Source organism: Sinohyriopsis cumingii, chromosome 1 (genome assembly GCF_028554795.1).
Source record: "Sinohyriopsis cumingii isolate HCF-2022 chromosome 1, ASM2855479v2, whole genome shotgun sequence".
NCBI classification, from domain to species: Eukaryota; Metazoa; Mollusca; class Bivalvia; order Unionida; family Unionidae; genus Sinohyriopsis; species Sinohyriopsis cumingii.
The window spans coordinates 49352268-49373230 of NC_142961.1; the positions used below are offsets into that span (position 1 = coordinate 49352268).

Sequence of the window (20963 nt, forward strand, 5' to 3'; positions counted from 1 at the left end):
CGGAAGTCTTCGGATGTAGCCATATATGGTAAGGATGCTGCAGCCGAATATTTAGAGCATGACATAAAATGGCGACAGAAATACAATGCAACATGTGGTCCGTCGAAGATGTGGGGATATGGCTGACTTTTAGAGGTAAGAACTTGACGATAGATACAAGGTTGAGACATTCTTCAGCCTCAGAACTAAGTTTGAAAATCGTACATTTGAAACTCCGCAAACTTGGAAAATTTCAACTTGGTTTGACTCATGATTATGCTATTTCATGCAATAATGTTAGGGGGCGTGTGATAAAAAGGCACAGAAAGTCTTCAGAAGTACATGGAACATAGAAAAAGTGAATTTATTCTTGAAGCTGAATGTTCACAACACATTTATATATAACCATATGTAAAGAAAATGCAACTTTCAGCACGAAATAACATGAGGTCAAGAATTTTCAAAAAGTGACCAAAGAGCAATATTAAAAATGGTGGACGGTACATGTGTTTGAATGCTTCTTGTAAATTTATTTGAAAAGCTCACACTTTTCTATGTAAGCCGGGAATGGACTGGTTCCCAGCATGTTGTTCTTATCTTATTACTCACTGTGGGTTTGCCATTTAGATATGAAATGATAAATTATTGAAAACTGGACAAATTATTCACAAATCACTGTGAAAATAATGGTTTTTATGGTTCTACAAATATGTTGACCATGTAAAAAACTACCATATTTCCAAATATTACTCTTTGTCATGGGAAAACTGCTTTGTGGAATTGTTTTTGGTTTCTCAACTACATGCATCTGTTGATCCAATGAGTTTTGTGTGGTTGGAAATTGCAGAAATTTTACAGGTGTAATATTTGACTAATTAAGGCAAGATACAACAATAAAGCCTGGGAAAGACAACAACCGTGTATATATATATATATATAGTGTATGGTAATGTTTTTGTTTTGTAATGTTTGTTTGAACATATAAACATGTAAAAAGTTCAAATGGGTTGGATGAGTATCCAATGATACTGTGTGTAAAAGGTGTGATATGAGACGTGTCATCTTTATATAAGACAATTAAAGCTGCATGTTCGCAATCTGTTGGGGAACATTTTCCATGTTTACAGAAAATAAAAGTAATTCAGGCATCTTGTGGTTTTTAAAATTTCTTTAATCCCTTCATATAAAATACATATTACCTTGTCTAACTTGAAAATAATTTTAAAATTTACATGCTATCAAATTTCATATATAATTTCTGGGTACTATTATTTAGGAGCTGTTAATCATATTGATCTTAAACTATGTAAATATTGTGCTTTTAATCCAAAATAAACTGTCAAGGCAATGTTTCATCCTTAAACTTGAAAACCATAAACAGCTCATTTTATTATTACTATTCACAAAATGCTTTTTATTTATCATATTATCTTTAATTATAAATATTGATTAGATCCATTATATTTTATTTCTGACTATTAAGTTTAATACTTCTATTCAAGTTACAAATAATAAAAATTAATCAACATATAATTCACTTCTATTAAAGTAATTTGTATGCACGGTAATGAATTTCCAAAATTTGCTTCTATGCATGGGCATGGGTGTCCAAAATTCACTGGTATGACTGGTAGTCGTAGAAAAAAATCACTTCTATGGGTGGTCACCCATTTTTGAATGTGCCTTCCCTCCCCCCCCCACCTAGGGGTATGTTTAAATGGAATAGCCCTGAAGCAACTGTCAGATAACAGAGTGGCAACTAAAGGCAGCTAGTCTGTCTGTCTGCTTGCCTACCTGCCTGTATATATGTAAACAAACCCACATGACAATACTAGTCAGCTCTGCAGGTCTTGAAATAAAATCCCTGTACAAACTAGCCATACAGGAACATGGACAGCAACCAAAATCACATGTACAGAATTAAATTTTGGTTCAATATGAGAACCCAATTTACAACCTATTCTGAAGATAATTTTTTTTAAGTACAAATCTAACAGAAGACTTACATTGACTGGTGTGGACATTTTCTCCAGCGCCTCCAGAATCCTCCGAGCAGTAGAGCTTGTAACTGCACTGAAGGTGTTGTTTGTTGGCTTAGGCTTTATCTGCTTCCTGACTGGGTAGGACTTAAAATCACAAAATATATTTACTGCAAACCTGGAACATTATGGTGGATATCTCTATCCTATCAGCATTACTACAAAATGGATAACTATTTCATGAAGTGGAGTTATTTTATTTAATATCACCTCAACCAGACAATAGCTTAATGTCAAGTCAAACCATCTAACTCCAATTTACTATTATACTCAAGCTTCATTTAGAGTGTTGCATCTATGAATATATGAAGAAAGAACTCCCCTTCAGCCTACTCGAAAATGGGGTGGGTGGGTGGGGGTATTAATCAGATTGTTATGATTTTCCTAACTTGCCATTTAATTGGGTTCTGTGTAAATAATCTGCTTTTGCAGCTGTAGCTCAGCTGATAGCTTGTTGGACTCGACTCCTATTTCCTTGGCATGATACAGCCAATCAGTCATCTTCAGTTTATTCAGTAACAATTATCCTCTCTGCATCTGCTTCAGCAGCAGTCCCCTCAGTTGTTTCAAGCTGAAGTTGTTGTTCTAACGCCATTTTTCAGCACAAGATAGGCTATACATGGCGGCCAGTATAACTGGTGGAGGAAGAACCCTGGAAAAGCCAGGGAAGAACCACTGACCCACGAGAAGCTACTGGCAGGCTTTCCCATGTACCCACGCTAGCCGAGCCTTGGACTCGAACCCTTGCCGACAGAGGTGAGATGACAGTGATCTGGAAAGGTGAGCGCTTTAGACCACTCGGCCACTCAGGGCCCCAGTAGCTTTTGTTTAGTTCTTTCAGCAATTATGCACGACAAGTGTGGTCAAGTTTTTGGTGTGTGAAATGATTTAAAATGACAGTCATTCCTAGGAATCTTAGTAAGATCGTAACAATGCTGCAAGTTCAACTTGGAGAAACATATGTAATATCCAGGAAAATTAATGCTTGACCCAATGTATATCCACCCCATTTTTTATATTCCCCTTCATTCAACATATAACACAAGACATGCTAAGAACAGCAACTAATAATTTCAATCCCCTAGAGGCATGGTTGCACATTAGCTCATTTCAACTGTACGGAATGGTGCTGGCTATGGAGCCTATGGTAAAGTAAATGATACAATTATATGAATTTATTACTTCATTGCTATAATTACTATACATCATTATATAAACATGTGGGAATTTGATTTATTTTGCATAACATAACCCATTCAAACTTTTATTCTTGCATTCATTGCTTGAAGAATTGTCAGTTTCTCAGGATCATACAGCCTAGATGCAACATTGCATTTGTCTGACTTTAACCATCCAATCATTTAATTTATATACTCAAATAATGAAAACACCTTAGGATCATAAACAAAAGCCACATCTCTCAGAAAACATGCTTTTTGAATTTTAAATTTTCAGGCTTTTTCTCTTTATCTTTTGAAAGAAACATGATTTAAAAAATTCATAAAGTATTCTGAAAGTATTTACACAATTTTCTCTTATTAACTTTTCATATTCTACAAGCCTCCACAATTGACAAACAATAACAAGGGAGGTAACAACTGAGGATAATCATTTCCTTATTGGATTAAAAGGTGGAATTAATTAAGTCTAAAGTACATCCCCCAGTCCTAAAAGGAATATATTCCTCCAAGCCAAAAGTCAGACTTATAATTGGTATCCAACTTAATTTTAGCATGAAAACTTTACTGATTTAAAGTAATTTTTGTTTCAAACATGCTTCCTGCAGTTTGTCAAGGTAAGACACAGCAAAGTCAATGCTGAACCTTTGAATATTCATTTTTGTCCTCACTGGTCATTTTTATCTCCACATTAATTTTTACAGGTGAATCAGGACGTGATGTCTAATTGGTAAATATTCAAATGCTTCTCTAATATAAGCACACAAGTACTCTTTAAAATGAATTACACTAAAATATTACAAATGGTTAAATGATCAAGTTAGATTAGGTCTCAAGTTGTTGTTCACCTACAATTTTATCAAGCTGGACAATGGAATCTGAGAGAAGTGATTATAATGGCATTAACATAGCACAAATGCATACCAAGATAATGCAGCTTGTTGTTTTACATTTAAACAGTGGCGACTCAAACTGACGTTGTATAGTGTAGTTCCTTGTTTAACACAAGAATGGTCATCAATTTTATCTGGGAATGATTACCATTTTCATTTTAAAAAATTACCCTTACAAGGCAACCTCTGCACATGTACAACTCCACATAACAGCATTATGGTTAGTGAACAAAGTATTTCAAGTATATATTTTTTTTAATTAAACTTTTTTTTAAAATATAAAGACAGAACTAAATGCAATACAAAAATAACATACAGCTGAGGGAGTACCACCCCAAGAAACCCCTTGATCTGAATTACTTTGCATAATTTTCAATTCAAATATGTCCTGCATACAAGGAAATGGGTAACAACCATGCCTTTCTTAATTTTACGCAATATTTTAAAAACCTGATGAGTAAATAAGGTAAATAAATCAGAAATCTGGTCAAAACTCGCAAGGCTAGATACCTGGTAGGGAGATGCATTGTTAACCCTGGCTTTCCTATAAGCTGAAGCACCTCCATAAGTTGTCTTGCCAGCATAGAATGATGATTCAAATCTCTGTTCCATATAAGATGTATCAGCCTAAAAGATATTTTATAAAACAAAATGATTCTCCTCTGACCTAGTTTCAAAATATCATATTACACAATCAAATGCAAATAAAAGGCCAATACCTGACTATAGTGGTGTTCAAGCTATGGGGCAATTCAAGTGAAATAGTTACCACACTGCCTGATATTTTGCCTATGAAGTTTACATCATCTTTTCATTATTACTATGGAAAACTTTCATATTAAAACGATGTCATTTTCAGTTAAAAGAACAAAATAAAAAATTTAAACATAGTATTTTCATATTTCTGATCAATTTCTGTGTCATAATAATGATTATTAAGTTGGCATTTACAATTCAAATAAAGATTTTCCCATTAAAAAAAAGTCACAAATGAAGCTCCTCCAAGTCAGTGAACTTGATGCATAATAGCCTAATAAATAGTATATTATTACTCTGTGGATATCTAAGGGCTACTTTCAAGTAAACAAACAAGTTTACTTTATATTTCACCTGGTAAAAAGTATTTTCAGGACCTGCACCATGGTATCTGCCATCCATTGACAATAAGTAGCATATTTCTAAGGTTAGATGATTTTTTTTTTTTAAATTTCACTGCTGTCATCAGGAATAATTAGTATTTCTTTTGTTCTTATACAATTTGACACAAAGTTTAGTTAAATTGCTGGTTTAAGCAATGGCTTTAAAGATTCTTAATTTTGGCCATCATACACCCAATACTTTCCATTATAACACTACTCTGACTTAATCTTGTGGGGTAAAGAAAACACTTTGTCAAGAACTTCAAGTCCAGTGTGTTATTTCAAGCCCTTGATGAAAAATTTAAAAATATGAGATCATGATAATGATTTCTCCAAATTCTCAAGAATACTGATCAATTATAGTTACCAGCTGTCTATTTTGTATATTAGTCATGCCATCCCAACTATCACCCTTTTTCTGATTCAACCATAACAGGGGGCACTCACCAATTAATATGTACTTTAGAGAGAGTGACGTATGTAAGGTGAAGTAGTTTGCATTTAAAACATGCACAATGGAGAGAATGTTGGCATACCTATATGCTACAGTAATGTGGATGATATTTCTTTGGATATTGTACCTTTGGAAATTTTACATGATTTAAGCACACTGCTAACTAAAATGACCGCTCCCTTGTGTTAAAAAATCACCCTGAATTAGTCTAAAGTACTCTATACATAGCAGCTATTAAAATACAGAAAATGAATTTTGCCAGACTAGACAATACCAGCTTCTGAAAGTGCAATGAATGAATTACCAAATATGTAAAATGTAAAAAAAAGTTATCGGCTCTTTTTTTTATACAATTTACCTCTGAAGTTCAGGAAGTGAAAATGACCAAGTATAGCTAGCACTTTTTGAAAGGTTCACATTTGAAGGCCAAGCTGTATACTCTATAACCCATAGTACACCCATCAATCATACATCAAAATAAAGGGAATTAAAGGTTCTTTTAATTATACCTAAGATATACAAGGTCTTTTTTAAATAGCCAGTATAACCAGTGAGGAAAGCCGGGAAAATTCTTTTCTTTAAAATCTTAACCCCATGGAAAATGCGAAACTGTATAGCACCACCACAACAACTATTTTTCCCCCATAGTCAACTTTTTTTCAGGTGAAAAAATTCTGACTTGCGGATGCCAAACAAAGTTCCTGGTACATCAACATTCTTTTATATTTTGGATTACATACCTGAATAGGAGAACCAAAGAGGGAGGCTTTGAAGCTAGGCTGGTTCCTATTTGCAGGAACCTGGGGCTTGCTGTGCTGGATGCCAGAGCTGCATGGGGTCCAGGCATAAGTCTTTTCCACTACTGGTACTGAAATAAAATATACCTTTTATTCATCGCTCGCATCATGTTCATGCTGATTTGTATTTTCAGAAACATCTTATTACTAACTGCTCAGCTCAGTTTTTTCTCCACAATCTTTAATTACAGTAAAATTTAATTAAGACATTTTGATGCACTTCCACATCACAGAGGGCAAACAATAATGTAGCTAAGTGAAATATATAAGCATGTCAGTAGGCAAGTCCCTTACCAGATCTTTTGGATCTTTTATTTTATTCTCCGGCTCAAAAAATTAACCTGTTATTTATCAAGATCATACAGTATGCTGTCAGGCTGCGTGCAAAGTGTCATGAAAAGAATATTAGACTATTTCAGTCCACTTCATCCATTGCATAGCTGACACAAGCTGAAAATTCCAATAGACTACGTATGCTGCATTCAGAGGCTGTTGATGATAAAGTGGAAATTCTAGAGACAAATGCAGCCTCCACTACTACTGCTGATAGTCGTAGTAATGATAACATGGATTTGTGCAGTCAAATGAAATCACACAAAAATTCAAGCAAAAGTATGCAAGATTTAAAACTTGGCTGGACAATAACAATGACATGCTCTGTTCAAACTGTATACTATTAAGAAAGAAAAACTTTCAACAGACAGGTGAAGAAACATCAGAACTAAATTAACAAGGGACAAGTCCGATGAAAAACCCTGTCAGATATAAAATCAATATCCACCATGGAAAAAAACATATGAACAACTCTAGCAGATCAAAAGCTGTGGGTTGCCTAAACAAAGAAGAAGAAAAAAAATCAACAGCAAAATAAGAACCCATTATATCTCTACTAAAACTAAACATAAATTCTATTCTGGCAAAAGTGCAATATACCTGTCACAAAATATTTCAAGTTTCAAACTGCAACTACCTGTTGCTCTTGAACTGTGAAATTTTTCTGTTATAATGAAATTGTTTCTGGTAGCATTTTGCACAATTCAGAATAAAACTTCAATGCATATGCTTTTATTCTGCATAGATATAATAACCTACAATATAAACAGGTACACTTAAACTTTTGTGTATTATTTAATGTAATTTAGCTATAAACCCAAACAGGTTTAATTCAAAATGTTCAAAAATTAAACAAGGATATGTTAATAATCAGAACTAACCCTACAATAGCATAGGGGTGCCAAGCTCAATCCACTTTGGGTTTGGAATTACTACAAAAAATACCTGGCTGAAGTCTTTACCTTTCTGATACTTGTCACTGGGATGCTGCAGCTGTGGTGGATGATGGCTGGTGCTGGCACTAGCAGAAGCAGATACTGACACATCACTGTAGCTGTGCTCCTCTTGCAGGACTTCACTCTGATAGTCCCTCTTATCCGGATGGGGTATCATTGATGAACAGCCACTGGTGGACTTGGAGATATCACTTCTCTGAGACTGGTTGTCATCTGTGAAAGCAAGATGCAGTTAAAGAACCATCTGAATTCCTTTATCCTATGTTTATTCCGACTGCAACATGTCTGGCCTTCACACACACACAAAGACAAATAACTCGAACATAACATAGTGGATTAGTATGTTCAAATTTTGTATACTGGTCCAAGTCCTGCCATTTACTAGGGTACCCACCTTAATTCGCAGTATGTCATGCTTATTTGTACATAGCAAGTGGCCATATTTTAGTCTCATGATTCACAATGATCAAATATGGTAATAAATGAATTACATCTGAGATGTGTTTTGGCTAGTGGAAAGGTCTGACATAATGACTTCCATTTATAGAACAAACCTACGACTTTGCATAAAATCAGAGTGAGAGACAGCATTGCCATCGCCACCTGGAACATTAGAACTCTGGCGCAAATTGGAAGACTCCAAGAGTTGACACGAGCTGGAACACTACACATTGCACATTCTGGGACTCTGTAAAGTTGGATGGAAAGCCCTAGGAGAACACCAAACCGAAGATGGGCATATATTATACTATAGCGGAGTGTGTGACAAGTCCATAAATGGAGTAGGCTTCCTTGTAAACAAAGCCATCAAGGGATCTGTGCTTGAATGCTGCCCCATATCTAGCAGAATCATTTCCATTCGTCTGAAAGCATCTCCCTTTAACATCACAATTATCCAAGTCTATGCTCCAACTACCGATCATGATGATGAAGAAATAGAGGAGTTCTACAACAAACTACAGGGTATTCTAAACTTGGTCAGTAAAAAAGACATCCTCGTCATCCAAGGAGACTGGAATGCCAAAGATGCTCTAAAAGACTGGGAAAAACATTGTGGACCTTCTTGCAATGAGCTTACCAATCACAACCTCGTGATTATGAACTTCCAAGTGAGGCTGAAGAAAATTAACAAGCCAAAGAACATCAGGCTCAAAGTCAACCTTGAACAACTGAAGGACCCAAACATCTGCAAGTCATTCCAAGCCACAATTGGAGGAAAATTTGTTCGACTCCTTGTGATGGATGGTGATGTCAATGGGATGACAGACACCTTCAACACAGTCATGACAGCAGCTGCCAAGGACATAATTGGCCTCCATCGCCTGAAGAAAAAAACCTGGGTTACAGAAGAGATTCTGAAGTTGTGTGATGCCCGAAGAGAACTCAAAAACACCAGACACACAACAGGGGCAATGGAATACCGAGAAATAAACAAGAATATCAGAAAAAACTTGAAGAAAGCAAAAGAAAATTGGATTGGACAAAAGTGCACAGAAATAGAGAGCAGTCTGATAAAGAATAACAGCAAAAAGGCATTCCAAATTGTGAAAGACCTCACCAGACAGAAACAACCAAGAGTCAGTACCATTCAAGACAATAATGGAAAATGCCTCACAGAAGTGAATGACATTGCAGAAAGATGGACTGAGTACTGCAAACAACTCTACAACCATCAGTCCACAGGAGACCCTGAGGTGCTTGAAGTTCCAAACTCCTCAAATAATGATGACTTCCCCATTCTCAAAGAAGAGGTGGAGTCAGCAATAACAGCACTGAAGAATGGAAAGGCAGCTGGAGTAGACAACATCCCAGCTGAACTTATCAAGAATTGGGGAGGGGGATCAGTGAAAGAGCTAGTAACAAAAATCTGCAACAAGATCTGGCAGACAGGTGAATGGCCAACACAATGGACCCAGTCAATGATTATAACACTTCCCAAAAAAGGCAATCTCCAGCTGTGCCAAAATAACAGAACTATCAGTTTGATCAGCCATGCTAGTAAGGTAATGCTGAAGATCATCTTGAACAGACTGAAACCACAAGCAGAAGAAATAATCGCTGAAAAACAGGCCGGGTTCTGGAGTGGAAGAAGCACAACAGAACAAATATTCAATCTCAGGGTTCTGTGTGAAAAGTACTCGCAACACCAACAAGACATCTATCATGTGTTCATAGATTTCAAAAAGGCCTTTGACAGTGTGGCATGAGGCATTGTGGGCCACAATGAAGAAGTATAACATAGGTCAAAAGTTAACCAATACCATCAAGCAGCTGTATGCCAAGGCTACCAGTGCAGTAATTGCCAAGGTTCTGTAGGGGACTGGTTCCAGACAACAGTGGGAGTGCATAAAGGCTGTCTCCTGTCACCCACGCTTTTCAACATCTACTTAGAGCGCATCATGAGCGAAGCCCTGGTAAACCACTGTGGGACAGTCAGCATTGGAGGGCTGGCAGGCAGTGAAGACGAGCTTGCCATCTTAGTGAAGAACCTGGATGAAACATCATCCAGATTTGACATGGAGATAAGCGCTGAGAAGACAAAGCTGATGACAAATAGTGGCAAACAAATCTCAGCCAAGATTGAAGTCAGAGGACATGAACTGGAAACAGTGAGCCAGTTCAAATATCCTGGTTCCATAATCACTGAAGAGGGATCAAGAGCAGAAATTTTGTCAAGAGTAGCACAAACAATGGCTGCTATGTCAAAGCTAAGACTCATCTGGAGAGACAAGAATATATGTCTGAAAACTAAAATCAGACTATTGCGAGCTCTAGTCATCTCAGTCTTTTTGTACTCATGCAAGGCCTGGACCCTGACAGCAGAATTACAATGAAGAATCCAGTCACTTGAAATGAGATGCTACAGAACCATCCTTGGCATCTCTTACATGGACCACATCACAAATGAAGAAGTGTGTTACACTATCAGGTGCGAAGTAGGCCAATATGAGGACCTCCTCACCACTGTCAAAAAGAGAAAGCTGAAATGGTATGGCCATGTCACTAGAGCCAAGTCTATCCACAACAGTCCTGCAGGGCAGCATCCAGGGTGGCAAAAGGAGAGGTAGACAGTGAAAAAAGTGGACTGACAACATCACAGAATGGACCAGGAAAAGTTTTGCGGAGACACAGGCATTGGCACATGATTGAGACAAGTGGAGGGAACTGGTCAGATGTTCAGCAGCACAGTGCCTCGACAGCCACACTAGGTCAAGAGACTGATGATGATGATGACAAGTGTGGATCAAAAAGTTCTAACAAGCATTATAAAGAAAAAGCTACTGGACTGTTTACAATAATTTAGTGGTCCTTCCTTTCAATTTTGTGCAACTTTCACATCTTGTGACCTATGACCTGAACAAATGCAGCAGCCTCGTACGTGACAGCATTCATAGCAAACCATTAATTCAATCTCTTTCTCAACTTTCGTAATGGTTTTCCCATAACAATTCTTTCAATCTGGGGAAAAGCCATAGGTAACAAGCTGCTAAATCAAGGCAGTATGGTGGGTGATCTAGGGTTTCAATACAAAGTTTTGTAGGTCTGCTGTCACAGCTCTGTGGTCTTAAACAAAGTAACAGAAAAAAAAGTGAAAAACAAAACATTTTGTAAAATTCAACAATTATTTATGTCCCTATAATATGAAGTGAAAATTTAAAAAGACCTGGTATTCCAAATAAATTCCAATAATGAATATAATGATGTGCCTGAAGTCTTAAATGTACTAAGGTGCCAATGGCCTGGAATGTGGCAATATGATAGCCATCTTCTGATTTATCAGAATAATATAATCCAAAATGTCCTCGTCTGAATTCATTATAATGCCAAATTAATGTATTAGTCCAAAAATATTATTGAGCATTTTGCAATTCCAGTAAATAATATTTTTGAAAAAAAATCAATCCAGCCAAATCAAAAACTGAACACAACAAAAAGACGGATTCCACTTTGGATTTCAAGAAGGTCTAATTTTTAAAGTAAACAACATTGACATAAAAAGCTTTGACACAATAATAGAGCAAGGATGTAGGTAAGTCTCACAAATAACAATACAAGTTATCAACAAGTTTAGGTACAGTGGTCCCCTTCATATACGGCCACCCCTTCTGCACCGGAAAGTGGCCTTATAAGACGGATGACCTTTCCAGAGGGGGGCTAAAAATTTTGCTCCATTTTCCCACTGTTGCTGAATAACCTCCTTATCGGTTACGATGTTGTTTAATCGAGTCTTTTCTACATAATTTTTTTTATTCGAGTCTTTTCTACACAAAATTGTTCTGCAAGACCCCTCCCCATCTCACCAAATGTCATTGAGTAGAATTACTGATTTTCTTCTAAATTAATGTATCCGTTTATGTGATGACATGTTAATGTTTGGTAATGATTTATTCGGATGTTGCTACTGTGTGCGATTCAATTATGCATACAAACTTCTGTTGAATGAACGAAATACCTTCTTCATAAAGGATGCAATAAATGTGTCATCACACGATTTTTCGGTTATTCGTCTGGTACCCTGTTTTGTTCAAGGTTAATTTCTCTATGTGTTAATGCACAAGATCTATTTTTTGCCTATGCGGACCCTCTTATGATCTTGACAATTACGTCCGGTTGTAATCATCAAAGAGAAGAATTCAACAGATGTGTGAAGTCCAAAACTATCATAATATTGCTGAGCCCATTTCCTGTAATCATTGGCTTTTATTGACAATGATATAATATTAATCTTACTGTTACATGTATTTTAGTCAACACTTTTTCAGTAACGGAAACTTGACATTGGGAGACACGTATCGACAATAGAGATAATCATATTACTTACCATACGTCGCGATATGAATTATTGGTTCTGGATACATCTGAAAAAAAGTAGCCGCTCATGAAGGGAACATTTTACATTACTGTACTAATATGTTGGATGCTGGTCACGTTAGAGGGGTGGCCGTTCTTGAGGGGTATTTTTTAATACAAACTCATCAGTGCCAAGAGATTCTGGCTGTAAAAAGCGGGTGCCCGCTGGTCGGTGGTGGTGGGGGGGAGAGACTACCGTGTATCCAAGTAGAAAACTAACGTCCTAGATTCAGATTCAAATAAACACATTTACCTCCATTAATAATGATCTGAATATTAATTCTATAATCATAGTGAAATATTAACTATTGTTAGGTATATTTAATTTGTATTTGTTAGTTTTATCTCCATGATTATATGTTAGGTATAACTGCATTTTGAACTTGACCTTGTCTGAAATAAAGTTCCTCATTTTACAATTACATCGATAATAATTGTTAATAACACACTTTTTCTAATATTCTGTATAAATAACATCTATTTTCAAGATGTCCAACACGTGAAAGATCGTTCCAATTGGTTTCAATAACCATCATGAATACGCAAAAACACCTGCGTATTATGTCACTGCTTTTTGTTTTATTGATTAGTCTGGTTCCCGGAATGGTATTTAATAGTATACTATCAAGTCGTAAGTCAAAGTTAGTGGGAACTAGGCTAACTGTTGAGACACCACCAAACAATATTCCTTCGTGAGACAATCTCCTACGTTGAAACTCAATTTCAGTATTGTTCAATTAGTACAATATTGATGTCGTGGTTTCAATGAAAGTAATAGTGAAACTTCTTATCATCCTTGAGGCTATCTCTAAGTGCTAGTTCAGGAATTCTCTAAAAAAATCACTTGTCCACAATGGTCCATATTGGTAAAACCAAGCTCTTTATTTTACGAAGCATTCATTTTGCTTGGTTGCCTTGCCATCTTTGATCACTGTTATGAATGAGTTGGTTAATTTAAGGTAGTTTATGTTGCACACACAATAACATTTATAACAGTGTTCGATTAATCAAATGAAGTGAGTTAACCTGACATACGACTGGGGCCGCTAAATTTTAAGTGTGTAGGATTTGCTTTCCTTTTAACTATATATATATATCCCACCTCCTTTATCAGATTCAAAAGACACAATTAACGTGATAATACAGAGGAGGCCAGCTTTTAATTCAGGGCAACAGTAAAACAAATACTTCTGCAACAGTCTGCACTTACTTAGGTTCTCAGACTGGGTTCATATAGAATTCTGAATGATAAATTCAAAGACTTTTCCCAAACTTTCAAAGACCACAACATAGATTTCCAAGACCTATTTTTGCTAACATTTTGTATACAAGTTATGCTATATGAGAAAACAACGACTGCAAATACTACAATATTGTTTAACCCTTTACCTCATAGAGCATAGTGACAAAGTGCAGCACGCTTTAAATAAAACACCTGTTACTTAGTCGACAGCATATGCATAGGCCTGCCTGTGAACTGTTAAGCAATGTAGTGTATGTTACGTTTAACAGCAGTTTTAACCATGTTACATTTTTGGTACACATCTATTAAATGTGGAATAATTTAAGAGTAAAGTCCGATTGTTATAACTGTGTAATTATTTTTCACGGAAGAAATTTTTATGTGCTTTAAAATCGAGAAAGAACTAGTTCACCATCATGTCAGTGAGGCCGTGTGACCAACCGTATCTGCCACTTCCCACACTCGAAATTTACGTTTTTTGTCTGCGTCTACATCACTAAGTCATCTGAATTTGATAATTTATAAAAACTAATTGCTGCCTACATCAATATCAGAGCCTTTACCTAAGTTAATGAATCTTTCATAATTGTGATTCTAATCGTGAAAACTTTGTACGTACTGAATGAAATACGCATCCGCCATTTTGGAGAGTGGAGATTACGACCCAGTTACTTCAAATAGCAGATATCAACCAGTGCATAAATAGCGACCATGTGATCTGACGTAATTGTCATTCGCAGACATGAATGTAGTATCTAATAGGGGGGTTTTCCCCGAAGTTGACGCTACGAAAACCAGCTCAAAATGGCTTATGTTTACAGCAGGCGTCAAATGGCACTTCCATGCGAATGGAGTAGAGGCGTCCAAAGACGCTTGCATGAGGTAAAGGGTTAATGCTGAAATGAAACTGAATGGGCCATCAAAAGAAAGAAACCAGGAAAACTCGACTATATCCAAATCTAACAAATTTGGACAATTAATTGTGATTATGGAAAGAAGTTAAAATGTTTGGGTTTATTTCAATTTTCAAAGACTTTTCAAGCCCTCAGGGTAATCTGCTTGATTTTCCCAAACTTTCAAGGCCTTGAAAATACTACCTCATTTTCCCCAAACTCTCAAAGACCATATGAACCCTGTCAGAGGAATGCTTGCAGACATAGCTGTTACGATAGATTGACACATTTCACATTTAAATACACACTGCATTTATCATGATTATACTTAAGAGGAACTAAAAGATAGAATACACAAATTTCACTTAATCAAAATTATTTAATTGGCATTTAAATATTAATTACTGCATACACTGGGCATAAGTGACATTTTCATTGATCTAAATTTCCTTGAATATCTTTGTTTACGGTGTACTAAGAATGTCATTTGGAAAGAAAATGTAACCAATTATATGACTTAATAAAGTTTATATTTTCAAAATATTGATTAAAATATCCATGTCATTTCTACCATTTTCGATTGTAAATCAAGCGATATATCAACAATTCAATTAATAATTGTGATCAAGATTCAAGAAATAGGGATCTGGTTTTAAAAAAATGTAATCCACACCTGACCACACGTTATAAGCAGGTTCACTATCCATTTAAGGTGACAAAATTATTTAGCATACTGAAGGTTTTGAATTTACAATAATTTTCAGCAAATCAGATGTGCATCATGTAACACTGATCAGAGAGCATAAAACCCACTTCAAGTTACAAATTTACATCTGAACACACCAGCTAATTCAATTATATGCTGTATGAATTAAACAGTGAGAATCACTTAAGTCATCATAATCGCTGCATCTTTGTATTATTTTTATACATGACTTTACAAGATTTTTATTGAATAAACTTAACAAAGAATTATCACATACATATTGTCATCATGTAACATATACTAGATTGTACATGGATGCTATAAATACATGTAGTAAAATATTTGTTGTCAACTCAATTATAGTTGTTGAAACCGATCTTCATTCTCAAAATTATTCAAGTTTATAAGTTGAAATGTGTTGTTTACTTTCAAATCTTATCATTGGAACTATTGGTATCCTTACAAGAATGGGCTTTTCATTTTTAATTTGTGTATTTCTTTCAATAATTTTCTAGAAGTGGGTATGGATATTAAAGAGAAACTATGACAAATTAATAACCAGTACCACCTTTACTTTTATGAAATAACATTCATTGAGAAAGAACATCAAAGGTACCACTTGATGCAGAACAGTATGCAGATTTCTACAGGTGTGTATGATTGCAGGGAAAGTGGAACCCTGGTATAACGCAATAATTGGGTAAAAAAAAATGGATTGTGTTAATACCATGGTCGCATTAATGCAGGGTTTTACAGTATTTTACTTTTTTCAGAGAACAACTCATTGTCACTTATACATGTATTCATGTCTAATGTATATGATGAACAGGGTATCAACACTGTTTGCTACTGTGCTGTCGTGGCATGCAGTTCATCTATAATGCAAGTAATTCCATTGAAAAATGGCACAGATTTACAATATTCAAAATTCTTTTACCCAGATCATTGTGTCTGAATTCAGCGTCTAATATACAGCATGAACAGAATATCAACACCGTTTACTTGCCATCTGATATTGTACCACCGGGGCTTACAATTAATCCATAATATATGTAATTCCATTGCAAAAATTGCATACATATTGTTATGTATATCTGATTTACTTGTATCTGATTTAATATATAATTATTTAAATTTATTTGTCAGTTTAAAAAAAAAAAATTTTCATTACATGATATTGTAGATTTATTCACTGGAGATGATACTTATTTCAGACAATAGTTTGACCTTGACTGTTAGTTTATAAACACCAGGTGCTGATCTAAATCCTGACCTTGTTTCAAAATGTGTAGCAACCATCATAAACAGGTTCTATTTTATTTAAAAATTATTGGTTGTTTTCGAGGTCATGATGGAACTTCATCATTAAGATGTAAATAAATGTTTTATTTTATTTCTTAGAGTAAAATGATTGGTTTTTGTCGGGTCACACTGGGTAAACGTGATCTGTAACAAGTATTTGCTTCTATACCCTTCGATAAGATGATCACGCGACCCCTTGTTTACTTTTTAGAAAGACCATATAAGATATATATAATATTATCTATAAAAACAAATACCACATACCCAATCTTTAAAACTACTATGGTTTTTTGGGGGCCTTATAGTTAAGGATGTTCTGGCAAAACATAACCTGGACACAGGATAGATTTTTTCAACATCTAGTCACCCATGGATGCAATTCAGAATTATATTACACTGTTGTTTCATCAATTTTCGTGGTCATCGTTTTTGCCCCGAACCAGAATTTTAAATCCCCAACAAAAAATTAGCCATGTACGATGATAACACAGCTGCTACCATTTGATAAATCAAGGTCAATGCTGTAATCTGGTAATTAAATATTAGCTTTTATATGTGTTTGTTTTATTTTTTATTTTAACCTTTCGAAACAAGAATTATACATCTATTTATATTGTTTCAATGCATGCATTCAACAAGGTATCCGACAGCTGTAATTTTTCACTCACTGCCTTAAATCGATATGTGAGGTAAGTAAGGATAGAGAGAAAAAGCATAAGCATTCAAACACTAGTAATGCTGAAAATGAAAGAAAACACAATACAAAATAAAAGTATATGAAAATTAAATTTAACACTTTTTCAAGGGGCCCCAAGTGGCCTATTGGTTTAATGTGCTCTCTGTTACAGATGACTGCCATCTCACCTCTGTCTGCATGGGTTAGAGTCTCAGATTCAGCCAATGAGGGTATGTGAGAAAGCTTGCCAGTAGCTTCTTGAGGGTCGGTGGTTCTTCCTGGGGATTTTCTGGTTCTTCCTCCACCATTAATATTGGCCGCCATGTATAGCCTATCATGTGCTGAAAAATGGTGTTAAAACCCTACAACAACACTTTTTCAAATTGATCCTTTGAGTACAACTGTTGTTAAAACATTTAAATCCTTCTGAAAGCACATTTAATATGGAGTTTTTACTGCACATGATTGAAACAATTTGAGTAGTTCTGAATGGTGAGATGAACTGGAATGTTGCTAATGTTAGGCTACATTTATGAAAATGAGAGGCACTAATCTTTCCCCCTTTTTCTTTCTGGAGATTGTTATTACTACTACCATATGATTCCTTGCTTACAGCAACCTTACTCACCATTGACAAGCATGCTATCCGACTTTTGAACTAGTCGTGTTAGAGGCAGCTGTGCAGAGGTGAACTCGTTCAATGGAGACATAACTGTGGAAGGCAATGAAGAAGAAACTGCTTGGGAGGGAAAGTCCTGATTTCGAGGCTGGCCATTACTCCTGATGCGCAGTGGATCATAATCATATGCACGAAAGGAGGCACTTGGTCCCATGCTATCTGCAGACAATAAGCCAGTCTCATGGGGATCCTTGGTCTTGTCCTGAAAAAGATTCTTCAAAATAAGCAAATACAAGATAAACCAGCAACGTTGAATCAGTTTAGAAGATAGGTGTCAAAAATTTTCATACAGTTATCATACATGCCAACCCCTGGTGAGGAAAGTGTGATCCAAGTGGACAAAAAGAGTAATCCACATATAACATGATACAAAGTTCAATGAGCATATGTACAAAATGATTTTTTTATCCCTCTGGACTTTAAACATCAACTACAACTTCAAGTTTTCATATATAACATTTTGAGCTTTAAAAAAGCAACAGACTCTCATGTTGCATTTCAAAACACTTTGAACCAGCTGAGACTATGAACGTTTTGCACACCAGTATAGCACTAAGTGCTGGGTTACAGAGCCTGGATCTGAATTCAGTTTTACTTTTGTTAACAATACTTAACAATCCCTCACAGTCAGCATTAGAATTCAATGGTAAAGAACCAATATTCCTTTCTTAACCTGACAAACAAGAAGAAATTTATATCTTCCAGTTATTGGGTCTTTTAGCTGGGAAATAAGATGAAAAAAATCAATTCATGTCCGCATGAAGTACATTGCCAGGTAGAATGCAAACTTGATACTTCAGGAGCTCTCCTAATTTATCAGCAGCCTTTTCCTGCAGCATGGTGCATTATATGACAGAGACTAGCTATGATGTCGTAGCCTCAACTTGATTCGTTGTGCTGTGTAATTTAGTCCACAGTCTTACGTCTGTACAGCATGGCATCTGTGATAAAGAATAACATAAGGTACACATGCCATCCGCGCATGACCATGCAACAGAGTGGAGTGCAAAAGATCATACTGACATTTCTCCACTCTGTGGGAGGATGTGTTCACATCATACAGATGGTGTATTTTCTGATGAAAATAGTTAGCTAAGCAACTCAAGGCCTGGATAAGCAATTGTCAAATTTAAGACTTTTTCCAAAATTCAAGACCCATGCAGGAACACTGATGTTGGGAAAATGGTTAATTTTTCATTTTCACAAGCTTCAAGACATTAGGTTTTTCTACTGAGGGAGAGACTGGCTGCCATGGTCCATTCTCGAGAAAGGCACTTTACTTGCCACAGTGATGCTGTGCCACAAAATGCAAATAAATCAAAATTTTAATATCAATGACAAGAAACACCACCACAACAAGAGTGATAAGCATGTCTCACCATGCTATTTCTTAAATGAAAAAGATGCAAGTTTTGTCAGTGTGTAGACAGTCATGTAAGCATGAATAATAAGCATGTAATATTTATCAATAACCTTTATTGATGATAAATGAAAAATTTGATTTCTATGTAAATGAATTACCCCTGTGGAATATTTCCGGTAACGAATATTATCATTTTAAACAAACCTATACAAGAAACAATAATCTTCATGTTTACCTTATTTTCTGCTTCTTCTTCATCCTCTTTGACTGGAGTCTTATTGATGTTGGCCACAAGATCAGAAAGCCAGGAGGGAGAAAAGATCTCCTTCACAGTTTCTGCTACTTTACCTAAGAGGGACTGTAGAAAAAATATACACTTATTAGACAAAAAACAATATGTAATTTGAAAAGGCGGTACCAGTATTTTACCAATGGAGGATGTGGCAAATACAGAGTATGGAAACTGAAAAGACATATCTCTGGCAGTCTATGTAAGACAGGTGCCTTCACAGTACTCCAAAAAACCAACAATTTTCTGTAGCACAAAACCAGCAATGTTCTGAGCAAAAAAAGTATTTTTTTTACAAAGGATTTTTTCCATTATTTCAACAAAAAAATTCTCAGCATACCTTGTACTGATATGATTGCTTCTTGCTCAGAATTATGGGGATTTATGCAAACACCCCAAATCTCGTGTCTCAGGCCCTATCATAATATTAGCTCATGTTTTATGGGGAGTTAATTAAAATGTAATGTCCAAACTGCAATGGACCATCCACATCTTAATATGTAATGGGGAGGCATCTTCGCTAGCCACGGTTCCAATATGCAAACATATCTACACCTTGGAGGAGCAATCATATATTTAAGTGCTTTGTCCAAATGACTTCTATTGCATTTTTCACAGTACATAATTTTAACTAACCAAGAGTGTGTAACAGCAGTGCATTGTTCATTGGCTGAAAATGTGGGCTTTCATTTTATAGAAGTGTGGGCTTTTAATTTCATAAAAGGGAGGGGCCCCAATTGATGACCAATACGTTCTCTTAATGGTGGCGACAATTCACCAAGATGCAGAAACTGCATAAATGTCTACAGAGCCCTTAAGTGAAGAACATTTCCTACCGTAACTTTTTTCTTTCATTGCTCCAAGATTGAAAAAGGGGGCCATAACTGGGCAAAAGAGTACATCTTGATCATCCCCATCACAGATTCGACTGAGACAGGCATTTCTACAGGTAGAACTGCCAAAGGTAACTTATTTTTGCCTAAAAATCCCAGTTCACAACGGAGAGAAAAAGAATCAATTTACATTAAACCGGAGAAAACATGTGTTAATAGATAAGGTATGACCTGTTGCATCTTCTCACAGATGAAAAGTTTTAAGGCCTCATTCAAAGCTACACCTCTCCCTCGATAGATCACGCACAACGGGGTCCACAAACATAGACCACACTATAAGTGAGGCACGAGTTACCGAGA

At 35.8% G+C, this 20963-nt stretch overlaps 1 protein-coding gene across 14 annotated transcripts in view; it reads right to left on the bottom strand.

Annotated features, from left to right (window-relative positions):
- Window positions 1–20963, bottom strand: part of LOC149806838 (uncharacterized) — a 141463-nt gene that overhangs the window by 112450 nt on the left and 8050 nt on the right. For all 14 annotated transcript variants that reach the window (XM_089958342.1, XM_089958414.1, XM_089958393.1 and 11 more), the window contains exons 2-7: window positions 19717–19839; window positions 18068–18320; window positions 7775–7981; window positions 6423–6550; window positions 4600–4716; window positions 1986–2105 (exon numbers count right to left, since the gene is read on the bottom strand). In XM_089958342.1, the coding sequence (XP_089814468.1) occupies window positions 1986–2105; window positions 4600–4716; window positions 6423–6550; window positions 7775–7981; window positions 18068–18320; window positions 19717–19839 (948 nt within the window). The remainder of the gene's footprint in view (window positions 1–1985; window positions 2106–4599; window positions 4717–6422; window positions 6551–7774; window positions 7982–18067; window positions 18321–19716; window positions 19840–20963) is intronic.